At 37.1% G+C, this 19893-nt stretch overlaps 2 protein-coding genes across 4 annotated transcripts; one reads left to right on the forward strand and one right to left on the reverse strand.

Annotated features, from left to right (window-relative positions):
* Positions 1-33: 33 nt before the first annotated feature.
* Positions 34-8686, reverse strand: rab43 (RAB43, member RAS oncogene family). Of its 2 annotated transcripts, none has more exons than XM_088636876.1 (3): positions 8276-8686; positions 5985-6162; positions 34-5069 (listed from the first exon to the last, which is right to left on the reverse strand). In XM_088636876.1, the coding sequence occupies exons 1-3, from the start codon at positions 8669-8671 to the stop codon at positions 4819-4821; spliced, it is 825 nt and encodes a 274-aa protein (XP_088493002.1). In that variant the 5' UTR covers positions 8672-8686; the 3' UTR covers positions 34-4818. The 2 variants fall into 2 exon arrangements, with proteins under 2 accessions (XP_088493002.1, XP_088493001.1); XM_088636875.1 differs by having other exon boundaries at positions 5985-6168.
* A 1508-nt stretch (positions 8687-10194) lies between these two features.
* nuf2 (UF2 component of NDC80 kinetochore complex) lies at positions 10195-18423 on the forward strand. Of its 2 annotated transcripts, none has more exons than XM_088636868.1 (14): positions 10195-10346; positions 11391-11505; positions 11710-11784; positions 11928-12004; positions 12377-12438; positions 13072-13169; positions 13608-13681; positions 13775-13868; positions 14453-14515; positions 15716-15853; positions 16242-16382; positions 16568-16743; positions 17412-17547; positions 17839-18423. In XM_088636868.1, exons 2-14 carry the CDS (start codon positions 11395-11397, stop codon positions 17944-17946), a joined length of 1353 nt encoding a protein of 450 aa, XP_088492994.1. In that variant the 5' UTR covers positions 10195-10346; positions 11391-11394; the 3' UTR covers positions 17947-18423. The 2 variants fall into 2 exon arrangements, with proteins under 2 accessions (XP_088492994.1, XP_088492995.1); XM_088636869.1 differs by lacking the exon at positions 10195-10346 and adding an exon at positions 10353-10412.
* The last annotated feature ends 1470 nt before the right edge of the window (positions 18424-19893 follow it).

Consider the following 19893-nt stretch of genomic DNA (forward strand, 5'->3'; position numbering starts at 1 on the left):
TTCATAAAACATCCAGCAAATATGTCTTAAAGCTTGTTTTCCCCCTCAGATAGTTTATTTCAGTACAAATGCACAGAACGTTCAATTAATCTCCAAATACATTAGGGAAAAGGATCACACATTTTAAAACACATAAGCCTAACATCTTAGATTTGTTACAAAGCCAAAATTCTCTTAAAAGTACATTTTCATCCAGCTAATTTATCAGTTATAGTTGCAAACCAGAATGATTGAAACATTGAAAACCCACCCTTTTCTATTAATTGAAAAACAACGACCCTGTAACCTTGATGTAACCCATCCATCTGAAATTTAGTATACAACCGTCTACAATAAAAACATTAAATGTTGAACTTACTTAAATTACTGGTAATTTACCCTTTCTTCACTTTATTACATCTTTATGAAATAACCTTTCGGCACTGTTGCATGAGTTTTTTTTATGGCTACAAGATATCCTTGGCAAAATAAAATTGTTTATAAATACTTTAACATAAAAGGGTATCCTAAAACCTTACACTGTTAAGCCAGCAGTTTCTTATGGATACCTTCACAGATATCACTGATCACAGGTGTACAATAAGAAATCTGCTTTGCAATCATTCTTTACTGCTATTCAGTACCAATCTTTTCAGTTACATTAATGGCAGAAAATGTTATCTTAAGCGTAACGTAAAAGGAAAAAGAAGAGATACTCCTTTTTAGCCCCCAAGGTTTGAATAAAACCCGGAGCCTGCTTAAGTTTGGTTGATTCTCAGGATATTATCTGTGAAGAATATGAAATACCTTGAAAAATGTAAAAATAGTTGCTGTATTGGAAAAATAGTGACAGATATCAAAATACTGTAAAAAGGCAAACAATTAGTTACAATTTGCCTTTACATCCAAATGTAATGTGAGAATTCAATATGAATCATAATTTTCAAACTGTGCAAGAGTGCAAACCATTGCAAAGACTGCAGAGTCCTTTTCGGTTTTGTTTTTGCTGGGAAAGTATTAAATGCTTATAAGGTGCACATGTAGAGACATTGCATCATCCCAATTTTATAACTTTCAGAACTCTTGCTTGCAGTTGGCCCAGGAAGATGCATGTCTTTAACACATAATCATGATTTGTACTCTACATTGTCAAACCTGACCCATACACACTCTGAAAAAGATTTCACTGCTACATTAGAAAAGGTGCACAATTCTGCCAGTGTGGCAGAGAGATTCATCCCACAGAGAGGTCTCCAAGCCTGGTCCCAAGCAGCAGGTTATATAGGTAACCATTTTTACATAAATTCCTGAACACATGAACAGTTTGGGATCAGTTAAGCATATGAATAAAATCTCAGATGTCCAGGGCATGAATTCCTAGTAACTTCACAGTATTTTGAAATAAATGACTTATAAGACTAACTGCATGGGGTCACTCCAGGACCAGGACAGGAGACCCACACCTCACAATCTCTGAACTCCACTGAATATTAAATCTACTTGTTGGGTGTCAAACTATGCATATTCTTTCTAGGAGTAAAGACATTGAGTTTTGAATTAGGGTTTAGGATACTCAATGCTGATATTTTAAAGTCTAAACTCATTCCTTTCAATAATCTAGCAAAATGTTTCAACTACTTAGCACAAACATTTCCTGAATGCTGATGCTTATGACCATTGTAAGAAAGCAATATTTTAAAAATCTATTCAGACAGTCGTCCACAATGTCACAGCCAGAAACTAAAGTCTCACTGCTTTTCTTACAAAACCTCAAATGAACCGACCCAGACATGGGAAAGATCTCACTGAAGTTTCCTCTGTATACCCAATGTATTCCCATTATCAAGGCATCACTGAGCTCTTCTTAAAACATATACAGTACAAAAGACAACCTGAGGAGTAGGTATAGACATAACCAGGCAAAAGCTAAATTGCAGAGGTCATCCTGAAAAAGCACTTGTTTTTTTTAAAATTACCCATGGTGATATTAAATGTTTATGACAATGTGATAATCATGCAAGAACACATAATACTTTCAAAATGCCACTAAGTGCACTTGCATTTTTTTGACTCAGTGATAAGTGACCCTATCTGGACCGAAGGTCCAGTCTTCAGAAGTCATTCGAATTCTTTTTTAGTCAACCTCAGGATGCTTGTATACTGCCAAGAACGACATGGAGACAACACATGCTGTCCTCACACCTCCGACAGTTCTTGCGATTTCCTCCATTACATTCAGAAAGCATAGTGATGACATTCTAAAAATGTCACTATTTTTAATACCCCCAAAAATCTGAATACCGAAAATGAGTGCTAAACTAGAATAAAATAAGAGTCCTTACCATTTCACTCTGTCCCAATTCCAAATAAATGAGACTTAAAAATCATATATGCCTCCCGAAGTTCAATGTTAAGGTTGCTATATCTATCTAGTAAAAATGCATTTGTATTAGGCATTTATAAATGCTTTTCTTTACATAACACTTATCATGATAGTTTCTGCAGAAAATAAGGTTTCAAAAGTAACTGATTCTTCATTTCTCCCCCCTCGCTTTAAGATTCTATATTAAATTGTATATAAAAGAATAAAGTTTCCTAACTTACTATTCTGGTTCTTTATCAGACAAAACAGCAATGGGGGAGGGGAGAGAGCTTCAGCAGCTCTGTTACTAGGCTTAAGACTTCGGCAATCCACCAATTAGGAATGAGCCTGACATCATGAAAATGCTGTGATCTCCCGACAACTGGGGCAGAGATGAACTGACCTATAGTATCCAAAAGATTTACACTGCTAACAGCCTACAGTTAAACCACCCTCATAGAACTGCACACTAGCAAGCAGGCCTGAAAGCTGAGATGACATTTCAGTCCTTCCAATTTTGAGTACAGAAACACTGCTCACAAGTGTTCAAGGCATTGCTCTTCCCCCCATTCCAGTTTAACATGGAAACTGCTGTTGCTGGACAGGTCTGTATTCAGTCTGGCAAAAACTGAATTTAAAATTCATATCTTCATCCACTGGACTTTGAAAGGCACTCTGTATATAGTTTATGAAATCCAGTTAAAAAAACCCCACAAGTAACTAATATTTGTATTTTTTTTTTACAAAGAAGGAAAACAGGTCTCAGAAAACATCCACTGAGGTCCAACATTACTATTAGCGTAAAGCAAAAAGTTAACTGAAACAAAAAGGGGCTTCTGCTTTGAGTGCTAAGCTAACAATATAACACATCTAAAAGACACTGAATGGAACTACAGCACTGGAATGAAATCAGTCTATAGCAGCTCATACTGGAGACCAGTCTCAGACCTTTTCAGCTGTTTCACTTTGGTTGCCTTTGCTTCTAAATTCCCTTGCCTCCTAATCCTAAAGCAGCAAATATGCATGATAGAGTCCTGTATTCGTTCATTTACATCCCTTTGTTTTAGCTGGTGCGGCAGTTAAGACAAGGGTTCTAAGCTACGTAATCAATTACATCACTTCAGATTTGGTCATCTTACCACTCTATGAACAAGAACAAAAATAAAATCAAACACTTACTGCCAATACAGGGCCACAAAGCTTCAATGGCACTGTTTTTTCTTAACACAAGATTGCATCAGGAGCAGCATGTACTCTCAATGCATTCTACTGACCCAATAGTATGTTCTCATTTCAGATATAAAGAACTCCAGTTTATCTGAATCCAGTGGAATGCATCTTCAGTTCCTAAAAGTTAGATGTTCTGTATTATCATTTCACTAGTGACATGAAGCACTTAATCGCACTACTTACTCACCGAGTTGATCGGTTCAAACACATTCCTAGGTCTCATGTAGCTGTATATTGAAAACTATTGTAGCTCTAAAAACAAAACTGTTCCAAAGCTGCAGTTATGCTTAAAGAAAGCAATAAATCTTATTGAAATAGGGTTTCCTAACTGTACACACAGCATCCAGTCCAATAAACACAGCTCATTTCAAAGAAAATATTCATGCGTTTACCCCCACCTCTGAGTTCTCCAGATAATCGCCATAGCATCAGCGGTTTTAAAAAAAGTGTAGTCAAAAAAAAAAGTCAAACATTTGGTCTGCGAAAAAGATGGAAAACGTCAGTAGTCATGTGAAAAACACAACTCAGTCCTTCACAAGGATAAAAAGACAATGCTGACTATGAACAGTCTGTCACAGGTCTTTAACCAGGATGGAGGGTCACATTTCCATAGCAGATAACTGTTACCCTTAGTCTGTAATGATAACACTTTCCAGCTTCATCACCACACTTGTAAAATGAAGGGATAGTGTAACTTGGTTCTTCCTGGAGGTTTATTGCCATTTAAAAATCTCAGCTGCTTATTTGGTCCTTTTAATAGAATCTAATGCATCATAGAAAATGCTTTTGAAATATGGCCCTTTATATTGCAAACAATGGTAGCAGATTCAAAGACGGCAGTGTCGTAGAAAACAATTACAAGTGGTAGACAAGCAGCTCTTCAAGTCGCCAGTAGGGCAAGAGAATGATGATGGAAAGTTTAGACGTGTTTCCTATTGCTGCAGTTCCGTTTTCCCTGTGGAACTGTTCTACATGTGTTTGCCTGAGAGGAATTACACGGGTCCCGCCTGAAAAGGGAAGCTTTGACTTCTTCTGGTGCCTTAGAAGTGGAAATGAAATCGCTTCAAGTCTTATTCCAAAGCAGTTTAGCTCAGCTTAAGGAAAAAAAAAAAAACAAGTGAAAATCTTTCACTTTTGAAATAAACTGGTCCCTGGCGATGAACACAAAAGAAAGACGGAATATTGCACAAGTTACTGGTACTGCCACTCAGATCAGGAAAAAAAAGAAAAACACACCAGACTGACCATCAACAGCCACAGCTCCAACTTTCATTCACATCTTTGCTGTTCAGTTTGAAGCTATCTGGCACAGTCTCACTGAACACAGGCCCACCATGCCTCAGCATGAGTTCCGTGGCCATTTTAGTGAAGGCCTCTTCCACATTGCTGGAATCTTTAGCCGACGTTTCTATAGCATCGATAAGGTCCAGCCTGCTGACCAGGGCTTGGGCATCTTCAAATGGAACCTCTCGCATGTCAGTCAAGTCTGACTTATTACCTGGTAAAAAGCAGCAAACTAGTGTTAACACTTCACACAGACAAGGTCCTTTACATTAATGTAGATAATATCATACAGATACTTCCTGATTTACAGCAGCAATTCTAAGCACAGACATCTCCACTTACATAAGTCTTCAAAGGGCTGGGTCTTTACAAGTTTCCCCAAGTAGTATATAGCCCAAGTAATACAGCCCAATTAAGTGAATTATCGATTTAAATAAAGCTGCCAAGAGTCCAGGCTGGACTTGAAAACCAGAAGCCCTGCAAAAATGTAGAGACTATTTGTTAGTGGGGCCAGCAGGGGGCGCTCACCCTGCGGCTCATGTGGGTCCTAATGCCCCAGTATAGTGACGGGGACACTATACTGTAAACAGGAGCCGTCCTTCGAATGAGACGTAAAACCGAGGTCCTGACTCTCTGTGGTCATTAAAAATCCCAGGGCGTTTCTCGAAAAGAGTAGGGGTGTACCCCTGCGTCCTGGCCAAATTTCCCATCGCTCTTTATCAATCATGGCCTCCTAACAATCCCCCTCTATAAATTGGCTCCATTACTCTGCTCTCCTCCCCACTGATCGCTGATGTGTGGTGAGCGTTCTGGCGCACTATGGCTGCCGTCGCATCATCCAGGTGGATGCTGCACATTGGTGGTGGTGGAGGGGAGTCCCCATTACCTGTAAAGTGCTTTGAGTGGAGTGTCCAGAAAAAAGCGCTATATAAGTGTAAGCAATTATTATTATTATATCAGTGGTCTACAACATCTTCTATATCCAATTTAACCAGGTCCTATTTACTACTACTTCTGGGTCTTTCATCATTTGTGTCCTCGCCAAAACACAGAGGTCTGCAGGACCAGGAATGAGGATTACTGATCTATATGCTCCGGCCTTTTCTTTCTGCCTAGGAACAATACTCACCAATCAGGAGCTGAACAATACTGGAGCCGGCGTATTTCTTCACATCCTCTATCCACCTTGGCACCGACGTGAACGAGCCCCTCTTGCTGATGTCGTAGGCAATGACGGCTCCGTTAGCACTGCGGTAGTAACTCTGCGTGATGGTGCGGAATCGCTCCTGGCCAGCTGTGTCCCATATCTGCAGCTGAAGAGCAAGGAGCCACTTGAAGACAACGGCTGCAGAAATAATCCTCAATCGGAAATCCTCATCAGCACGAAGATGGTAAAGGAGTGTGCGAAGGGCTGCCATCCGTCACTACAAAATGAGCTACTCCATACTCTTCAGACCCCTTGCAAGCTGTAAGGACTCCTAGTTAGTGGCCTTTCATTAATGGGCCACTGCGTTAGGCTGCAAAGTGTTGCCTGGCAACAAATTGCTGTCCGCAAACACCCCAGGCAGTGTGGGACAATGCCCTTATTCCAGGCTTTAACCTACTGACTGCACAAAGGCATTGGTTTCTTGATAAACACAGAAAAGAACAAATATATCCCACTTCTGTTTCTGGAAATTCACAAGACGAGACATTCAACGGGTGAAACCTCCTCATAATTTCTGCGTGATCAAGTCTCGCACTAATGAGGACATTTAATGCTTCTGTAACAGGTCAAATCCCCGGACAATATCAGGACAGCTGTGATCGTCGGATTAATCTAACTGATTAATCAAAAATATTGAATCGATTTTCACATCTTTTTTTTCTAAAGTCATTCACGCATAAACAGTGATGCTTCTTACTGCTTTGGTGACCACTGTGTGACTTAACAATTTCGGTGTTTGTACGGATGGGTTGTGAAAACGAGCGTTTTTATTTGTCCATTTTGACTTTCAACCACACGCTGGTCTAGTTCCTCGTTTCAGTGTTCACTCCGTATCAACCATATCCTCAACACCTTATAGTGTGCATTGCACATTTGAAAACGAGACGCTAGTGTACCAGGTTCCGTCCCTAGAAAGTCCAGTTTGACGCCCAGGAGATATGCAACAGATCGTTCCTGTAAAAGTTAACGTTTTCAAATTTGTGTACGCGTCATCTTAAGCGCACGTCTGCAAACAGGGTTTTAAATCACCATTTGTGTGACAGTAGCCGAACCAGGATGTTCATTGCTATGCAGTTACATCATGGCTCCAGGAAACCTGTTGTTAAACCGATGAACAGTCACACCGTTGTGTCACATTTCCTTATTTTACCAAATCCGAAGTGAAATCGACCAGCCACGCGTGAGCCGATTCACAACCGTGTGGGGAAACAAATTGTTGCACAAATTGAGAGAGATGGGATAAATGACCTTAAAAATAATACAAAATACTGAATTCCTAAAAAGAACGCCATGACGTGAAAGTGTCTACGACCACGTACGGTGGACAGGTTTGAGTTTCAACATACTGTAAACACTAATTACATGTAGTATAATAAAACATTCTTTCAGGCAAGAAATAGGACACAGGTCAGCGGTATTATATGTGAATTGTCTCGTCGACACGTTATAACAGAACAACAGACGTGTGAAACTACTGAGCGGATACATTAGCATGACAGTAAAAAAAAAGACTTATGCAATCAGGTAGGAATGACTTCGCGAATACTGAGAAGACAAATACTGTAAGGTCTTTTTACGTCATTAACTTGGAGAATTGCATAGTTTAATCGACTTAAAAGCTCAGAATGGGGGCATAAACTGCAAGGCGATTAAAGTTCATGGGTCTTCCTTTTGTAAAAGAACCTGTAGCCACAACGAACCAAGAACGTCACGATAATGGATCGAAATAAACATTTTTTTTAAAAAAAAACGTGTGCAATCATGGTATAAGGATTTTTATGGCGGATTAAGTGTAAGATTAATTACTTTTCATGCGTTATCTCTGCTATTATTATTAATTATTATAAGGTCGTATTCGTAGTGGTTGAAAAGTGCTACGATTGCATTAACTGTTCACATGACTCATCAGTTCAAGGCGGCGGTTGCACAAACCAACGGTGTGTTATCAAAGTAACTGCAGTCTTCAGATGATGGAAGAATTTCCTACTACTACATAATTACTGCGCACCTGCTGAAGCTGTATTTTTTTTACCTGTAACAAGGTAGCAAGAAATGCTCGTTGCTGCTTCTCCAAAAAAAAATAGCATCTTCACAAAAGTGGACGTTTGATACCGTTTACGACGATCGACATTTTGAAAGGCAGCCTGGAAAAGCAGATGGCCAAGACGCGACGTTTTTTAAAATGCTGCTCACTTGCGAGCGTCATACTGTACCTTGACACGTTTCCCTTGAATATCCATCGTTTTCATGGTGAAATCCACGCCAATGGTATTGCCCTGCCTTTCCACAAATATCCCCGTCTTGAAACGCTGAACTACACAGGTTTTGCCCACGCCGGCATCTCCGATCAAAACTATTTTGAACAGAAAATCGTAGGAATCGTCAGAATCCGCTGCTGACATCTTTTTCCACGGCAATGAATTTGATCGGGTGCAACAGTTACATGTAATAGCCCCTGAGTATTTCGCACCGTAGCCTGCACTGGTTTTGGGTGATGAAAAAGTTTGCAATCTGAAACTGACGTGGATATTTTTGCACTGCCAACGCGGAAGGGACAAGTGGAATCCAACCCCTTTAAACATCAGTCTCTTGTTACTGTTTAGAAACATAGGGTCCTTTTTTTAGGTATCCCTGCAACATGCCTGATCTTTTTTTTTACATTGAAATGATAGGGCGGATGCTGAAGGCTGCCCCACAATCATCGTGAGGACCCCATTTCCGTTGCAGTTGCGGTTTGTTATCAAGATCAGATTTATTTTTTAAACTTTTATTGAACGTCACAAAAGTAGAAACAGGTTAAAGGAGAAAGGATGTCCAGAAAAAAAAAAGATTAATGACCTAAAAAACACACAAAACAATACGCTGCCAGAGACACCTAAAATTCAGGACACACTAAGTATATTTTTTAGATACATCAGTTGTGTTTATTGGCTTATTTGACATGTTTTTGATGGAGTTTAAGTAACATTGCATTTCCCATCTTATAAGCATGAGGAAGGAGGAAGTAGGACTAATTTGTTTCGTGTATATGGCTATCTACCCAGTGATACTAACAGATTTATGATAAATTACATCTTTCAATATTACATTTTGCAAAGTATAACATAATGTAAGCATTTCGTTGCACTTGTGCATATGACAAATACACTGAACTAAACTGAGATTATTATATCAAACTCCTTAAATCTAACATTCACATTTAAATGCTTAAATATAAAGTTTTGCAAGTCTATCCAAAATAACTTTGTATTTTTATATACATGTGACAAATAAATGTCTGAAGAGTTTATTTTCCAGCCTTACAGAACAAAACGTAGATCGTTTTGTCCTTATTTGAATCTCGAAAGTGTCAGCTCAACAGGATGAAACCCATGAACAATTTTAAATTGTTAGTTATTTTCTAACCTTGTTAATAGGTCAGTATGTGTCGAGGACAAACCTGTGTCCAGATCATATTTTCAAATATTGCATTCCATAAGGTATATATATGTATGGTATCTACATCTCAATATTAAATTTGCACAACAAGGACCCCAGTTTCACTGCGTTTCGACCTTTGGACTGGACGCCAGTCTATCGCAGGATGTACAGTACACAAACACAAGCACAAATAGTGAGATTTGCAGAGACGTTGTCCCAATGTCTGCTTTGTTTATATTTTATGTCGAAGTAAAAACGCTTTTATATGCTTTCTACTAGAAAATACTATAATGCCTGATCACACGACATGTAAAGACGTTAGTTTGTTTCATGATTAGTTTTATTTATTTTTTTAATTTGGAAAATATATTATTTTATCTTTGGTGAACTTTTAACAGAATCGGCTTGTGGGACGATTAAGCAGAGACCCGTAGAAAAGATTTTTTTTTAATTTTTATTTATGCTTAACAAAAGAACAAACATTACAATACAAACAAGAGTACATATAACAATTCCAAACAAAAATATCGTCAGGGGTACATACTACTACATCAATTCAAGTTATGAAAAAAGATTAAACAAATTAAATAAAAAACAATGTCCGCACCGCTCTCATATTTTTGCATTTCGAAATAGTCTGCAAATACCCATTTACTTCCATTTTAAAATGCTCAAACACAGGGTACCTGAAAAGATTCTCTTCGCTTTAGGTTACAAAGTAAACGGAAAGCGAAGAGCGTTATAACTCCTCCAGGCCAGAAGGGGGCGATACTAAGTCACCCTGACGATAGAAGGGGCAGTTTCAACGGAAAAGGAAGGGAGCGCCAAATTCAAAAGCTGCGAACGTCTTATACTCATATTCAGGTAAAGAAATGTGTCGTTACAGAAAATTGATTTGTTTTACGAAAATAAGGTTGATAACAAAATAAGGTGCGCAGGTTTAGATTGCGATGTCATTTCTGGGTGTCTAGTTTAACTTCGCTTTTGTTATATGTACTGCCTATGTTTATATCCGTATTGTCTGTGTCTTTAGCATGAAGCGAGATTACTGTTGTAACGCAACAGGGCGCCCACCTGAGCCCCCGTTGCGTTACACTGTACAGCCTAAAAACACTTTCCCCCCTAGTTTGTGAATCTCTTTGTTAGCGGTGTTCTTAGAGATCACTATAAAGTACAAACTGTTACTGATAAAATTGAAATTAAGATAAGGTTGAATTTTAGAACACGCTGCAACTAGCTGAGCACATTGGGTGTTTTCTGTAGTATAATTTAGTTGTGACAATTAGGATTTTTACTGAGCCATATGCCCAAGTAAAAAGTTTATTTGTAAGAGGTATCGCGAGTTTTGTTTTCGAAAACTCAAGAAAGAAAGTTTATCCTTCTGAAGAGTTTTCTTTATGGACGAAGACCTGTACATACTGTGCTAAAATTACCCCACTAATTCACATTCGAGCTTCTGAAAACAGTATTTACCTTTACTCGATATATTTTACGCACTTGCAATTTACGATAATACGGTCTTAAAACATACAGCAATTGAGGATTAAAAAGGCTGTGCATCTTGTGTTAATTTACTATTCGGTTTTTGAACATTTTGCTCTTCACGATCCAACACATCCAAATTTATGTTCGTCAGTTAGGCTATGGTTAGTTTTTTATTTACTCTAAAGCGATTAGTCGTAATGGAAGTTTGTAAATATTGTAAGTATGGTTAGCAGCAGGAAATCGAAACATTTTATCCTTTGAAGGTCAGAACGCTTTGATCACTACCATCCCAGATAATGGGACGGCTGAAATATTATTGTCTTCTAAGAATTCAACAGCTCTGAAACCTTCCACATCATATACATGCTCATGTTTGTCATTTCATTTTTATTACAAACTGTTTTTGCTATTTTATTCTCGCAGGAAAATGGAGGCACATACTTTTCCTGTTTATAAAGTTGATGCCATTGTGCAGTTTCTACGCAACAATGTTTCTGATGAAAATCTGACAAAAAGTGACATTGCACCAAACCCAAAGGTATGTAAATAGTTTATTCAGTACTTACTTCTGTGTATGTGTAAAGGCTTATGTAGAGCATTACCTGTTAGCAAAACATTTTAGTACCTTTTTTTGTTTGTAAAATGCAACTGGGCAAATCAGAGGTTAGACATTTTTTGTTGCTTGTGAGTTGTGAGTGTTGAACGTTTTGGCTGCAGTTAATCTGTTTATGTTTTCATCCAGCCCGATACCATTCAGAGACTCTACATGAAAATTCTGCATCAGGTATTTGGCTTTAGGCCTGAATGTCACAGCATGGTAAGTAGGATTTCAACACCATTCATATAATGAATAATGTTACTGGGTTATAAAAATAGGTATACAGTATGTATTTTACACTTATTCTTTCATAAGTGTGGGCTCTCATTTTTATCATGCATGATTTATCTTCTCTTTTACAGATGCCCATAAATGAAAACGTACAGTACTCTGCAATACTGGAGGGGGTGACACCTGTTTTGAGTGTCTACATTTGCATGTAAGTCTTTGGATTGCTACCTTTGTCTATTGCTGAATAGTTGGAGAGCAGTCAACATGAAGAGTCAACAATCAGATTTCATGTAAGATGAGCAAGTCATATGTCTGATTGAAGTACCTGAAAATGGTGACTTTTTCAGTGTACAAATAACAGCAGTTGTCACTTGATTGACTGAAAATGTATTTAATTTCATTCCACTTTCTAAATTGATTTCAAATTTTAAGAGATGCATGTTAAACTGAATTGATAGAATAAGTATTTAAGATCTTTAGTGAACATTCTCTTTTTATCATAGAGTCAAGAAATAATTCAGCTTACCTCGTATAAGTAACACTTAATGAGGCTTATTAACACTCCATTTCATAACCGCAGGTGTCAGTTTTTACCAATGTGCCACATCTATGACTTCCAGCTGAACGACATTCTCAGTCCAAGTAAGGGATGAACTTTAAGCGATTTAATTGACTAAACTTTCTCTCTGCTTATAGCTGTGCTCAATTCAGCTGTAATTGAGCAGGCATATGCAGAATTTCTTTTTACATGAGTTGCTCATATAATTTATTTTCATCTTGTGATGTGCTATTATACCTGTTTAACGATAAGATGAAGATTTAGGTTAAGTGACATCAATCACTGCCTTTTAGGTGTGTAATTCAATGTGTCTGATGTTAGTACTCTAACAGCAATAAGTATTATCTAACATTTATAATAACTTAGACTTCTGTTAGATGTCTGTATATTATTCAGTTTGCTGAAGTTGCCTATTGATTGATAAGTTTTTAGAAACTCCTTGAGTTTTTGCAAGTTTTGCCTCATTGAAGGAATTGCATTTAAAATAGCAAATATTAATGAATGTCTAAGGAAGGGATGGGAAATATTTCTATGTGCTGAAAGTGTGTATTTGCTTCATCATCATGCTTAATAGTATTTGTTTGACAAGTATCTCTGTATAATGTTTGCGCAGGGTTTATGTAAGTTGTACAGCTGGTTGAGAAATTTCATGTCATCCACAGTTTTACTTGTCCAGGGATGCCTGATCTTGTATCTAGTGTGACTTGATTTTGCAGAAGTAAAACGAACCATCTATATTCTGAGTGGGATTATGAACTTTCTTCACTTCCGAAACCTACGGCAAGGAATGCTTGCAGAGACCCAGCAGACCTATGTGAGTGTGGCTAAAAAATATTAACTTTACATTACTGGTGAGAAAGGGTGTGGGGTTTTGTTGTTTCAGTTTATAAACATAACTAATCTTTGACCTTAGATTTTTGAATAACTGACATTTCCATGATGTCATGGTGCTGAATGTTTTGCTTGTGTTTAAATACTATACCCAATATTAATCAAGGAGACTTCCAGAAACATTTATAATCATTGTGAAACTGCTTGATAACTAGATAGAAGATTTTACTTTTATTTTTCACAAATGTTTTGGTTGTACATATACCTGAAGTGTATTTAGAACAACATCATTATTTTGGTCATAATTCTGTAATGTACACTACAGGAAATCGTATTTTTTGTTCCATTGTGATAAGGGCATGGGTACATTTGGAGCTAACATGTATCACATGAAAACCTCCAATGATATTTTGTTTTTCAGAAACCTGTTATGGATAAGTTGCAGACCCTCACTCAAGAAATAAACGAAGCAGAAAAGAAAATTCAGGAGCTCTCGTATGTGTTGAAATCACTTTTGCTCTCATAGTTTATATGTGTAGTAAATTTGTTTTACTTCCAATGTGACCAGTGGCTCTCTGATTGTTACAGGACGATTCCACCTGAGCAGAAGGCTCAATATGAAGAGCTGTCTGCTGCCCTCTCTGACCTTCAGAACCATATGGACCATGAAGTGCAGGAAGTGGTTAGTTGCAGAGTAACTTTTAAACAAGCTATTGTTAAACATTGCATTTAAATTTACACAACATACTTAACAAAAACTTTCCGTAAAATTAAGTTTCAGCCTATTTCATTATAATTTGCAAATTACACTTCTAATAAAATTAGTTATGCTTTGTTTTAAATATACAAATTTAAATTAACTCAGAAGGCTATTGGGCAGCAGTGTGAAACAGTGGGTAGTGTATTACACTTTTAATTGGAAGGATGTGGGCTCAAGCACAATTGCTTTGGTACCCTTTAGCAAAGTACTTCATCCATAATTGTTTCAGTAAAACACTCAGCTGTATAAATGATTGTAAATATAAGTGTGTTCATTTATAATTGCTTTTGAATAAAATATGAACCAGATAAATGAGAAATTTGCACCAGTTAGCAATTAAGACTTGGGTATACTTTGACCCTTAAAAAACTGTACCCTTTTTTAAAAATCTTCAGAAGAAATTAGGTTTAGATTATTTTTTGTATAATTTGAGCATGATAATTACCTTACCACGCAGTGCTTACAAATATTTTCTGTTTACAAATCTCTGTTCTTCCTAAATTTAGTCTGCTGTAAACTCACAAATTGCAGAATTGAAAGCCGACCATGCAGAAAGGTCTCAAAAACTGGTAAGTACCATTTGGCTCATTCATTAGAAAGATTGTTTTATAACTTGGATAGTTTGGATAAGAATAACATGGTGCAAGAATAAGGCTGATACCTGACAATGATACTGAAAAACATAGTATGTAAAGTTACTGATTTAGTATGCCTGAATATTTTTCTCCGAATGTCTTTAGCAAATAGCTGAAAAAATCAAATTGATCTTTTAAAGGGGAATTGCAACATTTTTTTAATATTTTGGGGTTAGAAACAATGCATTTCAAACCACAATAAAAATAAAACGTACCTGTGTAAAACCTGCAATTTACATGACAAAATAGACTCCATTTCCAGGTATGCACAGCGCCATATTCTATGATTCAGAACAAGGCAACAAAACGTCCTGTGACGTGAAGCCGCCCTATCACATTGTTAACAAGCAGGCTTGTAAATCTCTTTTAATTCACTAAAAATATTGCTCTCGTCTTCAAAACGGTTTTACCAAACAAATACAATTTATTCGACTGTGCACGCAGGTCACGTTGGAATATTTCTGCAGTGGCGTGTGTGTTGTGCAACCTGTACTAATTCTCTCGCACATCGCATCACATTAGTCATTAAAGTGACTGGTGAGCAGGAAGGGCTGCTTCACATCGCACTCCTTGCAAGCTCTCACTCTTGCCCTTTTGCACAATGTGGCCACCATACAGTACTTTCACAAAGTTCCCGATTGTGTGCTAAATTTGGAATTTGTACAATTTTATTTTTATTTTTTTACCGGGACTTAATAACCAGTACGAGAAATTGGGACTGCAGTTCCCCTTTAAGTTAATTGTTTTGTCAGGCAGCATTTTGTTAATGTTGTAGTACAGTTCTGATGCTGTAACTATAATGCATGCTAGTCTTTTGATATAGGTGATGTGAAAGACTGGCCTTTTCCAATTCAGGGTGTAAATTTTGAACATTACACTGTAACAGAACAGGTGTAATGGGGGTAGTAGCATAGTAACAGGCAAAACTGGATAATTTTAAATGCTATAACGTTATCAGAATCCAACTCTTAGCTGTATTGTTGATGCTGGTTGATGTTGTTGATGGAAAATGTCATAAAATGGGTGGATGAGATCCTGGCATTAATAAAATATTAACACCCAAATGAGCATGAAGGATCGACTGGCCTCCTCTCATCTGTCACCTGTGTTGTTCGGTTCTATTTTCCTGTGCAGAACCAGAAAAAAGTGCAAGTGGCAACATTGAAAGAAGACATCGCTAAACTGAAATCCCAGATTGTGGAATCTCCCGAGGAGATAAAAAATGAAAAAGAGAAGATGAAGGAGACTGTGAAAAACATTAAGAAAACTAAGGTATATTTTTAAACAGTTATTCTGCTTAATAATCCACATTCCCTGAGGCAAGGTATTTAAGACAAGGTGTCTCTATTAAGAATTCAAAAGGTATAGTAGTATTCTTACTGAATTTATGTTTGTGATTTTAATAGAAAAGAAATTTAAGTTAAAGTTTCCCAAACTGCTTTTTACTCACATGTAGATTTTTACATATATAGTATGTACTGTATTATAAGAATATGAATTAAAGATGTGTGTAGAAGTCATGTCTCTTTTGCTTACAAAAGTGATTTTCCTCAAAGAGTCATTGAAAATATGAAGAACCTTGTACTGTAGTTTCTCTGTGTTGAGTCTGTTTCACAATATGAATCTGACGTTTCTGAATGAGTGAAAATCTTCTCTACAGGAAAAAGCAGATGTGCGATCTGTGGAACTGCAAATCAAAAACCAGACGTATAACCAGTACAAAGCAGACATCCAGAGTGTTTACAAACTGCTGCTGGATTTGCAGAGTGCAATGGACGAAATGTATAAACAACAGGAAGAGGTAGGTTCTGAGTGTGAGAAATCTTGTGCATTGGCAGCAGTTCCTTTCATGGGTGTTTGGTCCTCATGTTTGGGTGTTTGATGCAGATTTTCAAAAAGCAGCAACAAATGTTACTGAAGAGGTGCCTTATATTCCCTTTTTTCACAGTCTTCTAATCATAAAGCTTTGGCGTTTATATTTCACAGATTCACATTTTCGATAACTCGAATGAAAGGGCAAAAAAGGAACTGAAGAACCTGATTGCTGAGGAAAGCCAAATGAAGAGAGCGCTTCACATGAAGCAGGAAAAGATACACAAGCAACGGATCAAGAGGCAGAGGAAGCTGGAGATGAAGGATCAACATGTTCAGACCATATTTGGGTACGGAAGGTTTTACTGACGCATATGCTTGTTGTGAGATATGAGATATCAAATTATGTTGTGTTGTTAAATGTCCAGTGGTAATCAGTTAAAGAACACTTGGCCCATTATAAATAATAACACCTTACAAAGAGTCCATTGAAAACAGGGTTCAGGACAGGTTTGGTGTCAAACAGTCAAAGACTTTTATGGGACTTTTCAGGAATTCTTAACTTCGTTATATTATATTTGTTCATCTTATCACTTACTATCAGAAGATTGGTCAGGTAACAACAGGTTTCAGGTACTTCTGGAAAATGTACTGCATCTTACTATCTCCTAAACATATGGCAACTCAGTATTTGTGTTTCTCTGTCATTGGTTGTGAAATTCAGCCACACCTAGTAGCATATCTAAAACACAGGGAAGTGAAAGACAAAATTCCCATCGTGTGGAAAAACATTTCTTTATATACAATTTCTGTAAATAAGATGTTTTTTTGTTTTTGGTTTTAATTGTTTAACTTTAACAGATTTGTTTCTTTTGTTTTTTTTATCTCAGTTAAATGGCTGAGTTTTTCAGATCTTGTAATGTATGTTACAGCATTTTCTTCTCTTTAAATGTGAAGACATGCTTAGCAATTTGTTCCCTAAAATTGGTTGTCTTTGTGATACATTTTCATCTTTCAGTGAATACAACCAAGTCCATCAGAACAGAGAGGATATTCTGAACAAGATCCAAGAAATAAACAGCGAGACTCAACAATTAAAGGCTAAAATGGACTATTTGAAGGGATGTTGTGAGCAAGAGACTGACAAAGCACAGGTACGATTTACCTCTGAATCTCTTTAGTGCACATTTGTATTTAGAGATTAACATTCTATGGGAGCTACATTCCAAGCCTATATTTTAATTTTATTTGCTTTAATAAAAGGCAATAAGATAAAACAGTGATTAACAGAATCTGTTATAGAAAAAGCTTAACTCTCAGGCAGGCAGGTTGTCATGCATACTCATTATTCAGATTCTGTAGAAAGGTAAACTAACATTCTTTATGTCTTGTCTACGGAGTTCAGAGTTTTCTACAGTTTATTCTTGTTTAAACTGTCTTTGCAGGCCATGTATGACCATCTGGTGACAGCGCTGGATAATTTACACACCCGCATCATGGACCACGTTGAAGAGAAAAAGGGAGAAATGGAGAAAATGAAAGCATGTTTTTAAAAATGTTATCCTTAAAAAGCTTTGTATCTAAGCTGTACAGTAAAGTTATAAATGCTTCTGGTCATCAGAGGTATTTTTTTATTTTTTATTTTAGCATATTTTAGTTTTTGCTTAACGTTGGAAATGTTTGGACCAGAAATAGTTATTAGTTTTAATTACAGTAAAAATTAAACCTTTATCAGACCTTGACCTTTATCAGAGGGCTTTTATAAGATCCTTGTGATCTTTTTCAGTGCATGGGTTTAAGGAACTCAAGACTTTGTTTCCATTCCATTTCAATATGAGACTTTTAAGAAAATGAAAAGGTATTTGCAAATAATGTTTCTGTTTTTTACTTTGAAAATAAGTAGCTTAACTTGTAAAGACTCTTGTCTGCTGACATTTACAATTCAGTTTCTCTGTGTCTGTAAAAGCTATTGTCTTGAAAAATGGCTGGTATCTATCTGTAGATAAATATATCGTTACATGAAAACTGAACTCCTGGCTCAAGTGTCATTTTTTCATTTGTGTTTTTTTAGGAGGCCCCACCTGATTTTCAGGTTACAGATGAGCCTTTCCCCAAGATGACTCATCTCTTTAAACAAATTTAAAACAAACTTCATGTTCAACACTAATGCCTTCAAAGTTAATAATTTTGGGCTCTGAGCAAACAAGGAAGAAAGCTGGTGGAAATATTTGAGAAGAATCAAAATGTAAAATTTAGAAATGACTTCTTTTAACTTTGAGTCAGAACAGCCTTTTTCAGGAACGGGCTGCCTGGAGAATCCAGTGTGGGGAGCTCCAGCACACAGAAACAGATGTGTGAGGCGAATGTTGGAAAACATTATTTATACAAGCTACAATCTGACAGTTCTGAGCAATAGCGGTATTGATCTTGAGAATGGTACTTATGGTACTGAATTGTGGTACTTGAGAATGGGCTATACAATGATTTTAGGCTTGTTTATGTCACTGAAGGTACTTTATTTCTTACAACTATATTTCTTACAAAAATACAAGCCTTTCTTACAAGTCTAGACGGGTGAAAATACAACAAATACGAATGCTTATAATGTGGCCTCTGTGAGAGAACATTGCAATTTAGGATGCAAGGCTTCTTTCATGTAATTAATAATTGCATTAACAACATCTAATAATTATGGAACAAGTAATAGGTTTATTCCATGCTGAAAAAAAGAAGAAAGAGAACGCAACGTTTTGGCTGTGGAGCCTTCTTCAGGTGTGAAGAAGGCTCCACGGCCGAAACGTTGTGTTCTCTTTCTTCTTTTTTTCAGCATGGAATAAACCTATTACTTGTTCCTTTGCAGCCTACGCATGCTGACGCAGCTACCCACCTGATCTAATAATTATTAACATTTAATATAGATCTTTTCCCCAAATCGCACAGGATTACAAACCATATTTACATATCGCAGGCCCATCCACCACTGAAATGCAGCCCCGTAACACAGCAGATCAGGCAGAAAAGTGAGAAATTACTGGTTGAATTACGGAGGAACAAGTCAGACCAGCTTGTGCAAGCTCAGAGAGAGATTTAGTGTCATTAACATCAGTGCTCTAAAGAAGGATATTTAATGACTAATTATTCAAAAACCCAGCTTAATGTCTCATCCAAAGAAAGCGGCCTGTATAGCATAGTGTCACTGATGACTGTACTGGGGCACTAGTTTGGAACTGCTGGTCCATCACCACTTACAGCAGCAGCCTAGATGATAGAGCTACTCATTAGGCCTAACCTTGATCTAATGGGCTGAGAGAGCAAGGTGAATTTATCTGCATGTGTACTTATTGGGAACTAATAGTAAACCAAACTCTTTTCTGCTTTTTGGCTTGCATATAACGTGTAAAATACTGCATTGCAGGTCTGTAAAGCAAAGATTGTCCATCTAACTTGTTTAGGAAGTGTTCATGTTTGATTAAAGCAGTCTAGGGCTCAAGTGGGAGGAA

Source organism: Lepisosteus platostomus, chromosome 6 (genome assembly GCF_059453375.1).
Source record: "Lepisosteus platostomus isolate fLepPlt1 chromosome 6, fLepPlt1.hap1, whole genome shotgun sequence".
Taxonomy (NCBI): domain Eukaryota; kingdom Metazoa; phylum Chordata; class Actinopteri; order Semionotiformes; family Lepisosteidae; genus Lepisosteus; species Lepisosteus platostomus.